Here is an 18,595-nt window from a genome sequence, read left to right as displayed (position 1 = left end):
CATCATATAAAATCAAACTGATAAGTTTTTTCTTCAAACTGGGAATGAACAATCACCACTGTTTAAGACTCTTGAATGCACACATTAAATTCAATCATCATCAAGTGATGATGTGATTTGTTGGAAGCATTCAAATAAATATCTACATAAAAAATTTAAATTGTATCATTTAAATTTTAAATTGCAGGTGACTGACACACATACACAAAAAAGGATACTTACTAACAGTACTATTCTAGGAAGTGATTGTCAAACAAATTCATTCCAAATAGCAAATTTGGATCATGAGTAATCAAATTAGGCTCAGTTAGGAAAAATTTGGCTTAGCTTACTGTCTGCTTGCTTTAGCATAATAATTATAGTTTCAGAAAAAAACAAATTAACATAAGTAAAACCATCAGTAAAGGATAAATTTCTATTGTTACAATTTAGAGCAAAGTATATAAAGTCAATTATAGTATTTTAGATAAAAATATTTAAATTTGTTTAAATATTTAAATTGGTTTCATATGTAAGGGGGTAGGGAAACCAGGATGTAGAGAATTTATCACACAACAGAATGGCTGACTCAATTATTCATCTCAATGTATTAGGAATTAAATAGTAAAACAACTAATAGTAAAACAATAGTAAAAACAAATACTAATTTGTTAGTCTACTGCCAATATCCAACAAGTATAGTTGAAAGGCCATATTATATTTTAAGAGATAAGCCACACTGTCAAAACACATTGATTTTAATTATATTATCCTGATGAAAATAACCTCTTGGAAAAGCGAAAAAGTGTTTTTTGGATTATTTATGCAAGAGAGATATTTATGGTTATTCACCAAACATTACTAAATAACAACTCAAGTTCTGTCAGCATAGAAAACTAGAATGCAACATAAAATGGAAGAAATTCAGGAATGCAGTCTATTAGGAGTGTTGTATTGTTATTAATAAGAAAATATGAATATTGGTTCACTACACAATCTGTTTTTCAAAAATTTTCAACAATTTTTCAAAAATTCACTAGAGGCATCATTTCAAACATTCTGGTAGATTTTTTAACAGGTTGCTTTGCTTTCTTCTATTAAACAGATGATACAGTTTCAGGAGTGTCAAAACTTGAAACAAAATAAAACCCAGGTAAAAAAGTGTTCTTTGCCCCCCCTCCCAAAAAAATTACTAATTCACTCAATGACTGCTTTCTGCATTTATTTTCTGTGGCCCTTACATGAAAGTCCAAAGTCTACATTATCTTCTATCATTATTCCTGTTCACAGTTTTGAAAAAGGCACAAGCAATTCAGTATTTCATTTCTTTTGCTTCTTGCTTCTGAAAACCTAAAGTAGTTTGTCTTTAACCTTACAGACTTTTCCCCCATATTTAAGTTTATATTATAAGCATCCTTTAAATAAAATTTCATTATATAATTTGCTAACCATTCCAATTATACAGTTCTCCTCAAATATAACTCCATCAAAGCAGTTATCCATAATAATTCTTAGCTTCTTGGACTACCTCTACTAAAAATATAAACAATACCTCTCCAAATAACAGTGACAGGGAAAAAAGAAAAGAAATGGCATACTGATTTCTCTACTGTACTCTCCCCTACAGTTAATTCAAATATGCAAAAACTATTCAAAGGATGTGAGAGAAAGGAATAAAATCATGGAAAAGGAAATATAACACTAAGTTTTTTTTCTTTAACTAATCTCTTCCACAGGACCAGTTTCTTGAATTTTTACACATTGCTAGATTAATTAGCTGTGTACATCACTTGTATTCAAAAATTAATTTAACAAAAATGTTTATTTCACACAACTATTCATGTTTACAATCAGGTCTCTATTTACAGCAAACATACATAATGTTGTAATAAACAATACTGCGATGCTTTTGAAAGTTAACACGAGTATCATTAGTCTGAAGTTAAACTCTGAAACTTTGTAAAGTTTACCAAATTATTTAAATTGGTAAAGGATACACTAAGTATACTCAAAGGTCTGAATATTACAAAAACTCTTAAATTTATAGAAGGCGCAAAATATCCCACATGAAAAAGTGAGTTCACAATAAGTATTTTTTTCTAAGACAACAAGCTATCTTTCAAAGATAATATAGTAAATTTTAATCTTTGAACATCTGAAATATAGTTTTAGCAATACATTACACATTTGTTTAGAGTTACTCCCAAGCTGAGAATTATGTACAGTATCTGGTTTGTGATTGTTATAAATACGAAACTTTGGTCAAACAAGAAGCCAAAAAAGTATCCCTTAACTGATGATAAAAAGTTCAGATTTTTTTTTTGTTCTGGTCAAAACATCAACACGAACAATTTAAACATGGAGCCAAAAATTTTCCCTTCAAAGATTTACTTCAATCACAGTGTACTGTCTATTTTTTAAACACAGATACTGTATTTGTTGTAAAGCTCTAAATACTGTAAGTCATTTTGAGGTGCTTTTGCCTCTTAAAAAGAAACATACATTTGCAAAACTCATATTGTTCCAAATTCATATTTTCTAGTGATTTGGATATTTCATTATGTTTATTAGTCAGTAATTAATTTTCTAAGAGAATCTTTCAATGATAGACTTTAATAAACTATTATGTCTACCGTTAGCCTGATATCATACTTGCAGTATTTTACTGACAGGGAAATACTCATTTTTAATTTTCACAAAAGAAGTTAAGGTAAAAGTCACAGTAACTATTCCATACATATACACAATTCTGTTTTTAGGTTTTAACCATTATAAAATGTTTTCAAATGAACCCATTCTATATGACCTTAACTTTTTGTTCGTAGTTTGCATTAAGCCTTACTCAAAGAAAACAACCTCAGTAAATACCTCTATTTTGCTTTTTCAATCACAAGATTTTCTACTGGCTTTAGTAACTCCATTTTCCCTTTAGTGTCACAGTAAAACAAAAACAAAAAAAAGTACAAACAAAAACAAGCAAAAAAAATTCCAGATATTACCTTATTAGTAAAAAATCACAAAATGAGTTCTTTGGACTGCATAATATGTAAGCCATTGTGTGATAATTCCAGGTCTTCACTGTAGAAACATTTAAATTTTAATTATCTCATGAAGAAAAACAATATTTGAAGATTTGGATGACATTAACTTCTCAAATACACATACTTCAGAAAAGGAAATACATGTTATATTTTTACATTGACTTTAAATGAATAACTCAACAATTTTCAAGCACTGATCTAAGAGCATATAGGGAAAAAAGTTTTAGGAAAATATTCTGGCAAACTGGGTTAGGTATGGAAGTATCCACTAGTTCTATAATTCACTGACTACAGACAATCCAAATATTGCGACTTTGGGATCACTGAGATCTCACTATTTTTCTTTCACCTCTGACTAAAGCCAACCTTAAGTGACTAGAAACAAATAAGTCTACAAAATACTGCAAAATACACAATATACTTTTCTTATTTTCATACTATAACCAGATCTGGTCTATACCATTTGGTCTATACCAAATATCCATTTGCACTAGAATTGACAGTCTATCATAGATTACTCCTGTATAAGAAGATATTTTGGAAATAGCTAAGAAGCAAGAGATAGATTTAACACTTATTGTACCATAACTAATGTTAACATCATCATAGCATCACTTTTTCCTCTCCATAAATTAAAGCATATGCAAAATTATTTATGAATTTCTATTCCATTTAACTCTTATGTGCTTCTTAAAGAACCATACTATGAAGGGCAATGGTGTTACATAAAATTCTATTAATTTAGTTAACTAAACCCATTCATTTAGTCAACTAATAGTTTCAGTGCAAAGCATCTTTAAAAGTATACCTGACTATATAGTCACAATGGCAAGGCTCATTTGAAATGAACAGGTATTCATTCCTTTTCTGTTAACCTTAGAAAATAATTTTTAAAAAGGGAAAATCGTTCATCAGGCTGCATGTTTTCGAATATATATAAAAAAAATTCTTGAACAAATCTGAGTCAATTTTGATGTAATGTCATTGGATGTTCATGAAAACCTTTGAGATCAAGAGGTATATCTTTAACAAAGTTGAGAATATAGTCTTAAGTAAACATTTAGTACGCAATGCCAAAGTAGTTGCTTTTTTTCTTTAATTTTTGTATCAAAACAAATTATACATTTAACTTTAACTTAACATTTTTCTTCTTACCTGTGCCACAGACCAATAAAGTACTCTGCATTAAAATTCAAATCTTGAGACAGTAGTACAGCATTGAAAAAAAAAATATAAAGCAGCTCAGATACATTTAACCTAGATTTTACATTTCCATTTGTCAAGTTAGAATATAAAAAGTAAGCTTGAAAATCAACTTCAAAAAGCTTATTTTTCCTTCAAGAAAAAGTATGAACAATCTGAAAATGATCAACTAAATATGAATGAAACATTGTACAGAGTCATTTTCATTTAGTGGTTGCTAAACATACCACTCCCTCCTGGAAATTACTGAACCATCTACATGTGAAACTAAGTCATCTTCGTTGTCATCAAAACTTTCATCACCAACGAACTTCATTCCCATTTTTATATCTTCATAATAATCCATTGGTCTTTCAAACCTTTTCAGATTGTCTACATTGTTCCACTGAGATTTATCAGGTTCTTCTAAATAGTCTTTAGATATTAGATTGTTAACTGGATGTTTATTTTCTTTTTTTACACTGTCAGGGTAAGAATCAAGCTCGTCTTGATGAAGAACATCAATTTGTGATTCTTTTTGCATATCTGATGGTGGAATGTAGTTCTTAGCAAAGTAGTCTCCACGGAACGTCCGTCTTCTCCTATAGAAGAATATTCCAACCAAAACACTTACAAGTATCAGGAAGAGAGACCCACCCACTGTACCACCGATGATGGTGCCAATTGTGCCATCCTTAATTGTTGCCAAAGTTGATAATGGGAAAGGCAATTTTTTAGGTGGTGCATCTACATCTTCAAATTCAACTGTTGAGAAACGCCACTGAACTGTAGGTGGTAGGGTGGTAGTAGTAGGAGGATCTAATGGAAACAGCAAAGATAGACAAGACACAGAAAGGCAAAGAATGTCAATGCAAGCTAAATAAGTAGCAAGTTGAAAAGAAGGTACAGTTGATGGATATATACATAGTAAAAAATAGTTTTTCATTCTTAGTTTGATAAGACTAAGGTGCCACGTTACTTCATTTGACCAATATACTTAAAAATTACAACAAGACTGATATCTGATCAGTAATCATTGGTCTATCAAAAAAGAATTAAAGAAATGACATGTGGTATAACCCCTTAAACTTCTATATTAAAAATTAAGTTGTCAAGCACTGCACACCAGGAAGGGGGAACTACTTGCTTAGTTACATAAATGATGTTCCTGGGAAAGGCTCCTATATAATTATGATTTAAGAAATATTAGCATCAAGATAATTTAATTTCTCAGCCAGTGGCAGAGGGGAATAAAATGAAAGAAGAGAATCAATTTTTGGTTTGTTTTGTTTCATTAAAACTTAAAAAGAAAAAAAATTTAGGTTTATTTAAATTTTATATCAGAAGCATGTCTTTAAAGAATGAAAAACTATACATTCTTGGTAAGTGGGCAGAATAAGCTAATCGTTTTAATTATTCTCTCAAAAATATTTTTATTTAGTGAATAGACTGTCCAAATTTTGGAAACCAAAGAAGTATTAAATACAGATCATTAGTAATTTTGAAAATTAGGCACATCACATTCTCACTTGTTTAGATGAACAGACCACACCATGAGAAAAAGACATCTAAGTATTTTAGGCAACTAAAAAAAATTCCAACATTACCTTTATGAAAGAGATTCTTTCATAATGTGTGGAATTGACATCAATAGGAATGGATAATATTTTAGAGAGAACATTCTAATAATGCTAAAAACATTAGATGCAAATGATCCTGCACATTGCTACTGCATTACCATGGAAATGTCCATTAACACTGAGAAGTACTAAATATGAGTAGTGAAAAATAAACATTGGTTAATTATCAATTAAAGTGGTATTTTAGGACACTTTCCACAAAATTATGTTGTTTTAGAAGAAACTACATGTTACAAAGGTTTAAATTCCCTATATTATAAGACTAGATGACCCAAATGATATAATTTTGTAGTTTAGATTAGCATTTATAATGAGTTGGTATTGAAAAACTTTTTTTAAATGTTAGAACACACTAAATCTACATTGGGAAATTATTCTAGTGTTATAAGCTGTAGAAAAATACTTACTGAGGCCAGTTTCATCATGGAATGCCGTATGTACAGAATATGATGAGAATTTAGCAGGTACAGCATAAATACTGTTGAACATATAATACTAACTAGCTTCCTATAAGTTTAAACATATATAGGACTGTAATTCCGTGAAGCATATCAAAGAGGTGAATATTAGTTCTTATAGTGTTAATAAATGAAACAGGATTTTTAAAACTGTGCTAAGATACAGTAAATAGGAGAATGTGAAGTATTCTTGACATCTAATCTCCATTAAGTTCAGCTTGAAGAGAAAAAATTATAGGAGTCATAATATAAAAAGTATAAATTATTCACAAAATCTTATTTAATAGATTTAGCACTTTATAAAATGAAGCAAAGGATTAAATGATTTTTCCTAAAGTGTTTTTTTGGGGGTAATTTAAGTTTCAAGTAGCAAAATGTATCTTGGGAAAAATGTGTGTGTGTGTGTGTGTGTATGTGTGTGTGTGTGTGTATAGTTCTTTTTTAATATGATTTAGAACTGTTATTAAAATTTAAAAACAAACATGAGTCAATTATAGCCAGATTTTCTGAAATTAAATTACTTGTTTCACCTTTTTAATTCATTCAATTTATATATCCTCATAATCTTCTTTGAAGACTAAATTTTTTCCAGAAAAAGATTAAAGTTTTAATGCTCATATTTGACTTTAATATTCATTAAATGTGTATTTCTTCCTAATCTTCTTTAAAGAAATTTGATTTTTTTTAAAAATTAGAAATAAGGAAATTTTTAGAAACTAGTTATAAATATTAAATCAGATGTTCTTTTTCTCAGTGGCGTACAAATATTCTGTGTGTGTGTGTATGTATGTGTGTATGTACACACACACACACACACACACCACATGCATGTGTAATCAACTAGAGTCTCAAAGAAAACACAAAAACTAATTGTATCTTCCTATGGATGAATTGGATATGAACAATCCTTATCAATATACATATGTATGTACACTTCACTTTTCCCAAACAAAAAATTGCTTTTCTTTTTTTAATGAGAAAACTACCAGTCAAGATCAATTTAAAATGAATCTGAACATATTCCTATACAAGTCTGGTTGCTTTAATGTCACGTCAGTAAGAGTTATATCTATTCAGGAACTTGGAACAGACACATATTCAACAAGCAAACACCTTTCAGGAAGAACAGAGAAAGGAAAAGAGTTGTGCACAAGCTACAAAAAATAGCCTCAATGCTAAACAGGTAGTTATTAACTTTTAGAAAAAGAGATTCAATTCAATTGAATAGTTCGATAATTCAATTACACCATATTTCTGCAACACAGATATTATAGTAACAGGTAAAAATAAACTGAGCAATGTAACGGTCAATGGAATGAAGAACATGCTGTTATCTCTCTTTACAGTACTGCGTAACAAATGAAGAAAGGGAGAACAAGAGTCACTGGAGTGATTCATGTAGTCATAATGCTGCCAGTGAGTTGGATGGACATGGTTAAAATAAAATTACAGATGGAACACACAGATTAATGACTAAATTCCCAGGACAACAAACAGCTGAGTAGCCTGGAGACACAGAGCTCACAAAAAAAACTTTTTGCCTATATGCATAAAATACAATGGAATAGTTTCATTTATGGAGGGAAAGATGAGGTTAATTTGGAATCAAAATTCAGCATAACAACTGATCTGTAAGAAAGTGACTTAGAAATTCTTAAAAGGCAAGGAAATTGCACAACATCTAAATCATTCCAATGTCATGTGATATTTTAGTTGCTATTGACAATTAAAGTAAACATTTGTGCCAAGTGGTAACATTCTTGCTCCCTTCAGTCTATCCATAAGAAGAAGAAGAAGGAAAAAAAAATCGAAATGCTATTAAGCAAGCACAGAGAATCTAAGAATTTTAAGAGTTAGATGGAATGTAGAGGTCATATAAAACCACTTCCCACAAAATTCCAGGAATTCACATTCTTTTCGAAGAATACCCCTAAAAGATACTCATACAACCAATCTGAAACTATCTACTGGGGAAGAGCTAACTAACTTGTTCAAGCAGGTCACTCCATTTCGGAAACTCTATTTAGTGGAAAGTCCTTCACTGTATGAGGGGGAAAAATCTGCTTATAACTTTTATCCACTGGTTCTATCTTGTGTTTAGAAGTCATATGACAGAACTCTACCTTCCTTTGCTTAAAAAGTCCTAGTACGGTCTCTAATTCCTCCAAATGATCTTCACATGGCACTTCTCCAGATCTTTCACCATCCTGGTCAATCTCCTCTAGACAGGAACCAATTTGTCATGGTCTTGTCCCATGTGTTTAATCCAGAGCAGTAGGACAATTCCTTCCCTCATTCTGGACGGTACAGTTTTAATAATAAAAACCTCAGATTAAAAGGAAATACAGTGTGATGTAGTGGATAGAAGCCTGGCCTTGGGTTCAAGTCCTGACTGACAGATATCACCAGTGTAAATCAAGGACAGGTTATTTATAACTCCAGTGGTTCCAAGAAACTCTCTGAGACCATAAAAAAACACTGCAGAATTGCTGATTTGCTTTGGTGGACAAAGCTTTGACAATGAAGGTTCCTTACAATCATGAAATTATAAGTATTCCATTTGGTCCTCCAACACAATGTCCTAACCCCTCTACCAGCCCTCCAAAAAAATGAAAATGCATTCACATAGGCCTTCATTATTTCATACCCAGACTACTGCAATAGCCTACTGGTTGATCTCCCCGCCTCAAGTTTCTCCTTTCTCTGGTCCATCCTCCCCTCGGGTCAAAATGATCTTTTGTAAAGTGTAAGACTGACTACGTCACTCCTACTCCAATGGCTCCCTATTGCCTTTAGGATCAAATAAAAAATCCTCTATCTGAATATTAAAGTTCTTCACAACTTAGCCCCTTCCTACCTTTCCAGTTTTCTTACACTTTATTCCTCTTTGTATAACTCCTATGATCCAGTAACACTGACCTTCTTGCTGTTCCTCCGACACCACAATGCATTTTCCAACTCTCTGACTTTCCACTGACTATCCACCACGTCAGAATATTCTCCTTCCTCTTCTTTGGCTCTTGGATTCAGCTGAATTCTGCTGACTGCAAGACACTTTTCCTGGGTCTTTTCCAATTTTTCCCACTGTTAGTTGCCTTCCCTCTGTCATTTACCTGCATTTATCTTGTACGTACATGGTTGTTGGCACGTTGTCTCTCCTATTAGAATGTGAGCTCCTGGAGGTTAGGAACCACATTTTGGCCTTTTTTACATCCCTAGCACTCAGCACAGTGCCCAGCGCATAGTTTAGTGTTTAATAAATGCTTATTGCTATTGCTGATGATACTGATACTTTTAAAACATTACAAAACAGCCAAAAGTGATTGTTTGGTGTGTCACAGAATCTTTAAACGTGATTATTCATTTTTAGTAATATTCAAAAGGAGTAGCTCTTTAAACTGAGGGGATTGGGGGAAATTCTTTTCATGGTCAAGTCTTTTTTTTTGCCCCTGGTCCAAGGCTACTATGGGATAGACGGAATGGTAGAACCATAAGGGAACTTGTAAATCTTTTAACCAATGGAAAGTCCCAACACTTTAGACCATAGAGTTTTAGATCTAGAGATTTAGAACTGGAACAGAACATGTGGACAAATTCTACATTTTAGAGACTATTGCATGGTCCCAATCTTACACTGGAAGACTTCTGGGACTGGCAAATCCCTGAAATTGCTTTAGATGACAAAATAATTCATGTAAGATATACGATGTCCTATATTTTTCCAACTGTCCTTCTAGGGAAACACTCATTGCCAGAGGGATAAGGTAGGCAAGCAGTTAGTTCTCCATTTCCGAAGGATAATAACCTTAGGAGAAATTACTGTCTAAAAATTTTTTCAGGGGCAGCTAGGTGGCACAGTGGATAGAGCTCCAGCCGTGGAGTCAGGAGGACCTGAGTTCAAATCCGACCTCAGACACTTGAAACTTACTAGCCGTGTGACCCTGCAAGTCATTTAACCCCATTGCCTCACCAAAAAGCAAAAAAAAAAATCACCTTTACATGACAGAAATGAAATTTACATCATATCCTACTACAAATGAAAATTTTTTATGAAATGGAGCATTACAAATGGTGAACAGTAAAATCTATAAATATGAAGCAAATTGTATAATTCCTTGGAGTTATTTATAATGAGATAGGGACTACATCCTGGTTCATTAGAGTTATAATGAATACTTTTTTCTTTTAAATGTTTGGATCTAGACCTGTGAGTTCATCAGTTTATAGTTCTCCAGGTGTATAAATTCTCTCTACTGATGCAAATAGACACGCATCTCCTTTGTAACTTATAGTCTTAGTGTGTTACCTAGGGCACTAAGATTTCAAGTGACTTGGCCATAGTCACATAGAGGCAAGATATCAACCTAGATTTTTTTGACCCCAAGGCCAGCTCTCTAACCTACTTAATACATATATTTTGAAAAGAAAAAAAAAAGAAGTCCAAAAAATGTGTTGGGATGGATTTCTACCTGAAATAGAACATTACTTTTTAACAACTTAGTAAATGCTCAATTTTACATTCATTTTAAATAAAGACTTTTAAGACCACAAAGTATCAAAATTATCAAAATTAATCTTCAGTTTTTCTTGCTGGGATATCTATGTGTGAAATGAATTCTGCTGTGTGTATATGCACATTTTATATTCACATCTTCTACTAAAGTCTTTCTACAATGATTCACAGCGGCACAGATATAATGCTGAGTTCTTGCAGGCCAAAACAGTCAACTGTAAGCTCTAGCAAGCCCAACTATGTTAGAAAAGTTTCAAGGTACAGGTCTGATGTGCTGTTCAGGGATCACCAAGAAACTGCCCACCATGTGAATTTTTTTTGGCAACAGAAACTCAGCCAACTACCTACTAGGGTATGAAACAAGCAACACTTGAATGAAGTCACTGATCTTTGAACTCATACACTCATACACATACACTCGTACAACAGTGGCACACTAGAAATGAAGCTAGACTAAGAAAAAGAAGTCTTAGCATGAATCTGAGCCCTGCTACTAGTGACTATGTTGTTTTAATAAGTCAATTCCCCTTTCTTGGCTTCCTTAGACTAGATGGTCTCTCAGGTCACCTACTTAAGGTCTAGCTCAAATTATATGACATTATATATTTATATAAAACTTATACTAAATCATGATGATGCTTCTGATAATTATGATGCTGACAGATATGAATAAGTATAATTTCAAAAACATAAGACATAAGGAAAGTAATGTCAATGTGACTAAAATAATTTTAAAAACTGATAAATATTAAGTTATAAAAACAGATTTTAAAAAATATAGTCTGGAAGCAAAATAAAAATATCAAACCTAAAAATCTATCACATCACTATATTACAAACTACATTCCATCACATAAAAATTATAATTTATTCTTTCCCCATGTCAAGGCATATGGTCAAAAACTATAGCATTATGTTTTTACTAATTCATTCATAGATAGAGAAATATCTAGCCAATGCTTGATCCTACTTACACATACCACCACAAAATAAGTTTTAAAAATTATTTATGATTATATGGAGGGTCCCAAAGTTGTGCACTTTAGCATAAATGTTAAAAGACATAACCAAGCATAAACTCCCAATTCTCTTATAACAAAACCTAGTCAGAATATTTAACTGCAATTTTCATGGCAACAATTAATTTGGAAACTGAAACAGAAAAATGTACAATCTTTATAATTTCACATAAAAATATTCCTAATTTGATTATCAAAGTGCCTCAATTTTAGAAGAGTCTTCATCTGTGTAACAGTTATTCCCAATAAAAATAAACAAGATATCAAAAAGTAAGTCATTTGTTTGCAGAACTTTTTTGCCCTGATCAATATGTTATCAGTCTTGACCAACAGGACTGAAAACTCAAAGCAAATAAAAGGGCAAGAAAACTTTGTTTTAGATTATTTGGTAGAGGAACAAACTATTTTAAATAACCATATTTTATTAAATCCATTTGTTTTCTCAAAAATTCTTAACCAAAGAAACCCAATAATAACACCAAAAAGGATCTTTATTTAGCTCTAATTAATACCATTATGATATCTGATAGAATACTTTAAAGTAGTTAAATGCAGGGAAATAGCAACTCACCTAATATGTAGATGATCTTTCGGGCACTTCGTTGGCCAAGGGAATTTGTAACCTTACAGATATAAACACCGGAATAATTGTAAGTCAGTGGATTGATAAAATACAGAGTATTCTCTGAAGTCTCTAAACCATCAGGCCACTGTCCATCCAACCTGAAAGATGTTCAAAGATGTTAAAGACATTTCTAGGACACACTACTACCCATTTATTACAATCCAAAACATTGTTATTATTTGAAAAGGTATAATGTATAGAAAGCTGGCCTAAGAGTAAAGAGTACCTGGGTTCAAGCCCCTACCCTGATGGTATAATCCTAGGCAAGTCACTTTACCTCTGGTAACTCAAAAAAATATCTAAGACACTGATTATTGTCAAACTATATTAGTAGAGGAAGTTTTTTTCCCCCCTCAAAGTTCCCTATACCAATGAAATCAGATATCAGATTCAAAACATTTTAAAGTAACATTAGCAAAGAAAATTTTATTGCTTAAATATTTTTATTTGTTAAATTTGTACAATAGCTGTAAAATAGCTCCCCAGCCTCTCTTAATTCCAGTTCTTTCCCTCTGTTAATTATGTTTTATTTATCCTATATAAAACTTGCTTTGTATATATTTTTTGCATGTTGTCTCCCCCCATTAAATTCTAAGTTCCTTAAGGGCAAAGCCTTTGTCTTTGGCCACTTTTTGTATGCTTAACACTTAGCAGAGTGCCTGGCACATGGTAATTTCAAATGTGAAGGAAAATCATCCTAACCAAACAGCAGTTTTATAACTCAGTAGTCATAATACTTGAGTTACAAAGATCATTAATGTTTTTTCTCTTGAAATATGTCTATTAAGAAGTTAAGTCAAAAGATCAGAAACGCAGAGGAAAAAAAGTTTTTGAAGAACTTTAAATGATTATTTCCACTTTTATTCTTTATTTTGCACTTAGTTATTTAATAGTTGCTGAATTGAGGTAAACCACATATTTTTAAAATGTCAATAAAATTAGAAGGATGTAGGATCATTCAAATGAAATCAACTCAACAAATAGTACCTTCTATAATGTGGAAGGCTCTGTGCTAGGCATAGAAAATAGAAAAGCCAAAACAAAAAACTCTGGCTTTTCAGTAGTTTGTATTGTCCCTACAAGACTGTAATAAGTACCTAGATACAGAAATGCAAGGTAATCTGAGGGTGAAGAGAACAGTAACATTTTTGTGGGTTAATCAGGGAAAGCAGACTACTCAGAGCCTAAGAGGGTAGATAAGGACCCTGAGATTGTGAGAAGGGAGGGAGGGAGGGAGTATATTGAAGCCAGAGGATAAAGAAGGCAGGAGACAGAATGCTGACAGCACAAGGAGGATGAAGTAAAACTAGAGAGGAAGCGCATAACCAGACTGCGATGGCCTAAAACGTGCTCAAGACTTTACATTTTTTCTTTATTCATATCAGAAGCCACTGAAAGCTTTTCAGCAAGGAAAGAACATAGTAAGACATGTGCCTAAGAAGGATTAATATCTAGAGCTACGAGACCAATGATCAAGCTCTTACAGATGTGTCAAGAACACTACAATTCAGGTGAGAAGTGAAGAAAGCCCGGACTGCCCTTCCAACTGTCCCTGTACCTCATTCCCTCTTGAATCTAGAATCTTTCCTTCCCATATTTCCTTCCCATCCATTCATGATTTTCCAGACTATCATACCTGCTCTAATCTCATTTTATCCCTTCAAAACCTTGACTCTAGTTACCCAGTTCAACTTTCCAGTATTGTCTACCTTTAAATCTCTTGAGAGGCAGGATGATAAAGAGTAGAGAAGCCAAGAGCAACTGGGTTCAAATCTAGCCTCAGGCACTTACTAGCTGTGGGACCCTGGGCAAGTCATTCACCCTTTTTGTGCTTCAATCCTCTCATCTGTAAAATATATCTGATGGTCATTAATGTCCTTTTCTAGTTCCAAAACTCTGATTTTATTAACCTGCTGCAGTCCCACCCTTCCTACCTTCGCCCTACTTACTCACTTCCAAACTCCAACAGTAGATTATTCCCACCATTCTGGCTTTCTCCACTCCTATTGTAATGTTGCTTAATCCCACTGGAGGAAGTTACAACTACACACCCTGGGTCTGCTAAGAACCTGTTCTCCAATCTCTAGTGAGCCCAGGCAAGCCAACCTTGTGACTCTCTATCACTGACTAATTCCCATCAGCATCAGCAGGGTACAATGAAGAGATGGATTCAGTCTCAGAAGCCTCAACTCAAATCCTGGTTCTGTGGCTTAATACTCCTGTGACCACAGAAGTCACTTAATCTGAGTCTCAATTCTTCACCTGTGAAACAGGAAAGGAGCAAAAGATCTTCTAGATGGCACCACTGGATGGAGGACTTTAAGGTAACTTCCAGCTCTAAATCCAAGATCCTATTATCTGCTGCAAATCTTCTCCTTAAGCTATCAATTCTATTTTCTTCCCCCTTACATATCTGCTTATGGAAAAAAAAAAGTCACTCATCAGGAGCAATCTTTTTCTCTAATTACCATCTCTAATTTATTCAACATCATCCATCCATTCTCTCCCCTTTGCCCTAGTCTCAGATAAAGGACATTTTTCCCTATGGTCTCTTCTTGCAGCTTGTCCCTTAGATCACTTCTTTACCTTTCTATATTAGACTGTGTATTCGATATCCTTCCCAAGAATCAAAGGTCCACTTCTAATACTCTCACCTATAATGACAGATGGAGCTAAGAGATAGCAATTACAGATATGAAAAATGAAAGACATGAAGTTTTGCCATCTGTACTTTTCAAAATATATTTTACAGAAATTTCCCTCCTTTAAAGTTTAAAATACTCTGTTACCTGCTCCATTTAGACTGTGAAGGTGGTGGATTTGCATCTGCATTACACTTGAGATTAACATTCATTCTTCCAACAAACCAATTTCCATCATACCCTGTGACTGAAACTTCAGGGGCATCTATAAAATAAACATATTACCAATGAAGAACACAGTATGTCAGCTGAAATGAGTTTACAATACAAATACACATGTAAGACATGTCAACATATGAAAGATTTGTCTTATTTTGAACATATAAGCATAACTAATATTCTAATTTTATGAGTAACACTGAAATGAATCCATCTGAAAAATAATTCAAGAACCAAATTGTTACCAAAAGAAAAACAAAAGATCCAGGAGTTCAAAATAATAACAGTAGATGGTGGTGGTAATAGTACTACTAATACCATGTGACATTTACTTAGTGCTTTAAAGTTTACAACATAATTTATACCTATTAAATAATTTGATTCTCACAGCAACCTTGTGAAGTAAGTACTGCTGGTATTATCTTCATTTTGCAGTTAATAAATAACTCAGGAGCATTAAAAACTGATTTAGAGTCACATTACTAGCAAGTTATATCAGAGGTAGGAATGAACCTTTATCTTCCTCACTACTCAGCATTATATGCTAAGAGACTTATGAGGCACATAAAAATAACACAAAAAATTTTCCAAAAGGTACATTAACTAAAATACAAAAGAAACCAATTTTCAAATCTGTTATAAAATCCTTTTGTGAAGATCTAGCTACTTTCCTTTTTTCCATCTACACACACATATATATATAAACTATGTGGAATAGAAGGGGGATAAAAGTATATAACACCCGGGTATAAGGAAGACAAGATTCAAGATATTGTGGGTTTTTGGGAACAATATTAAAGGAGAACTGGCCTACTAAAAGCAATTGCTTTTGGGGAAAAAAAACAACAACAACAACAACATAATCAAGGATTCACTAGTTGTCTCATAAAGTTATAGTTTTACATATTAAATGGAAATAGAATATGGATAAAACTGCTCACCCACCCTGCAGAAGCTGTAATAATAAAGGCACATTGTTCAACACAAAGCTGGTTAAAAATAATGATGACAATTATAATGATGATGCCCCAAGTTTCACAGATGAAAGAAATAAAAGATGCCAAATGAAGGATTGAATCAGAGAATTACAGTACTTAGTTTTTAAAAAAAACATTGTTGAATCATTAAAGTGCTCTCATTAAAAGAGGTCATATTAAATGTCTACATTTTATATGAATTGAGACACCTTCCCCCAAACTATGTTTACTTAAAACAAAACAAAACAAAAAAAAAACAGTTTGGGGCAGCTAGGTGGCGCAGTGGATAGAGCACCAGCCCTGGAGTCAGGATGGCCTGTGTTCAAATCCAGCCTCACACACTTGACATTTACTAGCTGTGTGACCCTGGGCAAGTCACTTAACCCCACTGCCTCACCCCCCCCCAAAAAAAAAACAGTTCAGGGCAGGGGGGAGAGGAAAAACACCACCACCACCACCACCACCCAACCCCAAAGGAACAGTAATCTACAATTAGGTAATCCAATCATTATAAAAAGCCAATATAGAATACTCTTAATTTTAGGATTGAGTCAAGAAACTATAAGAAGAAAATATAAGTGTATGTTTATTACAAATACTACAAAAAAATTCGATTTATGCTTAGACACAGGAAGAAAAATAGTAGAAGAAAAAATTCCATACTAAAAAATATTTAAGGATGAGAGCTGAAATGTATGAGTTTAATAAAAAGTTAAGAAGTCTTAAAGGCTATGCAGACAAGAAATAAGATTCAGTTATCTGTGTTCTCCCTGTGTCTCTCCTAGGAACATTTTCAGAACTGAAATTATTGGAGAGTTAAAGAAGAAAAGAAGTCATAAAATGGATGTCATACCTGAATACAGTGCTCACATTTCACAAGTGAAGAAGATGGATCTCTACAGCAGTTACAAAATGATTTCACTTAGGAAGTGACCACTTTTACTAGTCAGTCAATAAACATTTATTAAGCACCGACTACGTGACAAGCACTGTGCTAAGCAATGGAGATTAAAAAAAAAAAAAAAGCAAAAGGCAGCTCCTGCCATCAAGGAGCTTATAACTTAACAAGGAAGATGACAAACAAAGAAGCTACATACAAGAGAAATAGGAAACAATTAAAGGGATGGGGCACTAGAATTATGAAGGGTTGGGAAAGATTTCTGCAGAAGATGGGATTTCAGTTGGGATTTAAAGGAAGCCAGGAGGCAAAAATGAGGAGAGAGAATATTCTAGGCATGAAGGACAGCCAGAAAAAATATCCACAGCTGTGAGATGGAGTATCTTAATCTGAGGGGAAGGATATAGGAAGGCAAGGGGTGGTTATGAAGGGCTTTGAACACCAAATAGGATTCTGTATTTAATGGTGAAGTTGTCAGGGAGCCAATAGTTTATTTTGGGAGAGGAGGGGGAATTTAGATGGTCCTAAACCACTTTAGCAGCTGAATGGAGGATGGCATGGAGTAAGGAGACCCTTAAGGCAGACAGACCCACCAGCAGGTTACTGCAATATCACAAGCACGAGGTTAGGAGGCCTACACCACAGCGGTGGCAGTGTCAGAGGAGAGAAGGGGGCCAAGGTGAAATCATGAGGCCTTGGCAAAAGATTGGTTCGGGCAGGAAGCAGGGACAGATGGTGAGAAATTGAGGATAACTCCTAGTTTGTGAGCCTGAGGGCCTGGGAGGATGAGAGTGACCTGTACAGTCACAGGGAAAGTAGCAGGGGGAAAGGGTTAAGGGGAATGTTAATGTTTTCTGCTCTGGACATACTGGGTTTAAAATGTCTACTGGACATTTAGCTGGAGATACCTGAAAGACAAATGGATATATGAAATTGGAAGTCAGTGAAGAGACTGGTGAAGGGCAGGTAGATCTGAGAATCAACACAGAGACGATAATTAGATCTATGGGAGCTGAGGAGATCACAAAGGGAAGTGATATTAGAGGGAGAAGAGATTATCAAGTAATCAAGTTGCATGTCTAGGTGCAAATTTGGAACTGGGTTTTAAGGATTTGAGAGAAGTGAAAATAGGGTTGAATCTGACCACAGATGTTTGGGTGTCATATGAGAAAGGACAGAAGAAAAGGTGGTTTGAAGGAGACAATTAGGAAAGAACTGTTTTTAAATTTTTTTTATTTAACTAACTCATATCATTATGGAAAAATCAGCTAAAACTTTAAAAAACATTAACCAAGATCAAAAAATCATAGACCCATAAATTTAAAGCTGGAAGAGACCTCTGGCTATTTGGTTCAATCCCTTAATTAAAGCTCAAGGAGATTAAGGGACTTGGTCAAGGGCA

General features: G+C 33.5%; 1 protein-coding gene across 3 annotated transcripts in view; it reads right to left on the bottom strand.

Annotated features, from left to right (window-relative positions):
• The window catches only part of NECTIN3 (nectin cell adhesion molecule 3), a 183,103-nt gene that overhangs the window by 118,456 nt on the left and 46,052 nt on the right, over positions 1-18,595 (bottom strand). For 2 of the 3 annotated variants that reach the window (XM_027868027.1, XM_027868035.1), the window contains exons 4-5: positions 15,247-15,364; positions 12,404-12,555 (exon numbers count right to left, since the gene is read on the bottom strand). In XM_027868027.1, coding sequence (XP_027723828.1) covers positions 12,404-12,555; positions 15,247-15,364 — 270 coding nt within the window. Of the gene's footprint in view, positions 1-4,099; positions 5,022-12,403; positions 12,556-15,246; positions 15,365-18,595 lie in introns of those variants that run through there. The other variant, XM_027868026.1, reaches the window with a different exon arrangement.

The sequence above is a fragment of the Vombatus ursinus genome, unplaced genomic scaffold (assembly GCF_900497805.2).
Source record: "Vombatus ursinus unplaced genomic scaffold, bare-nosed wombat genome assembly UNPS02001419.1, whole genome shotgun sequence".
NCBI lineage: Eukaryota > Metazoa > Chordata > Mammalia > Diprotodontia > Vombatidae > Vombatus > Vombatus ursinus.
Note: the sequence above shows the minus strand (reverse complement) of the source record. Positions and strands in the feature narration are given on the sequence as shown.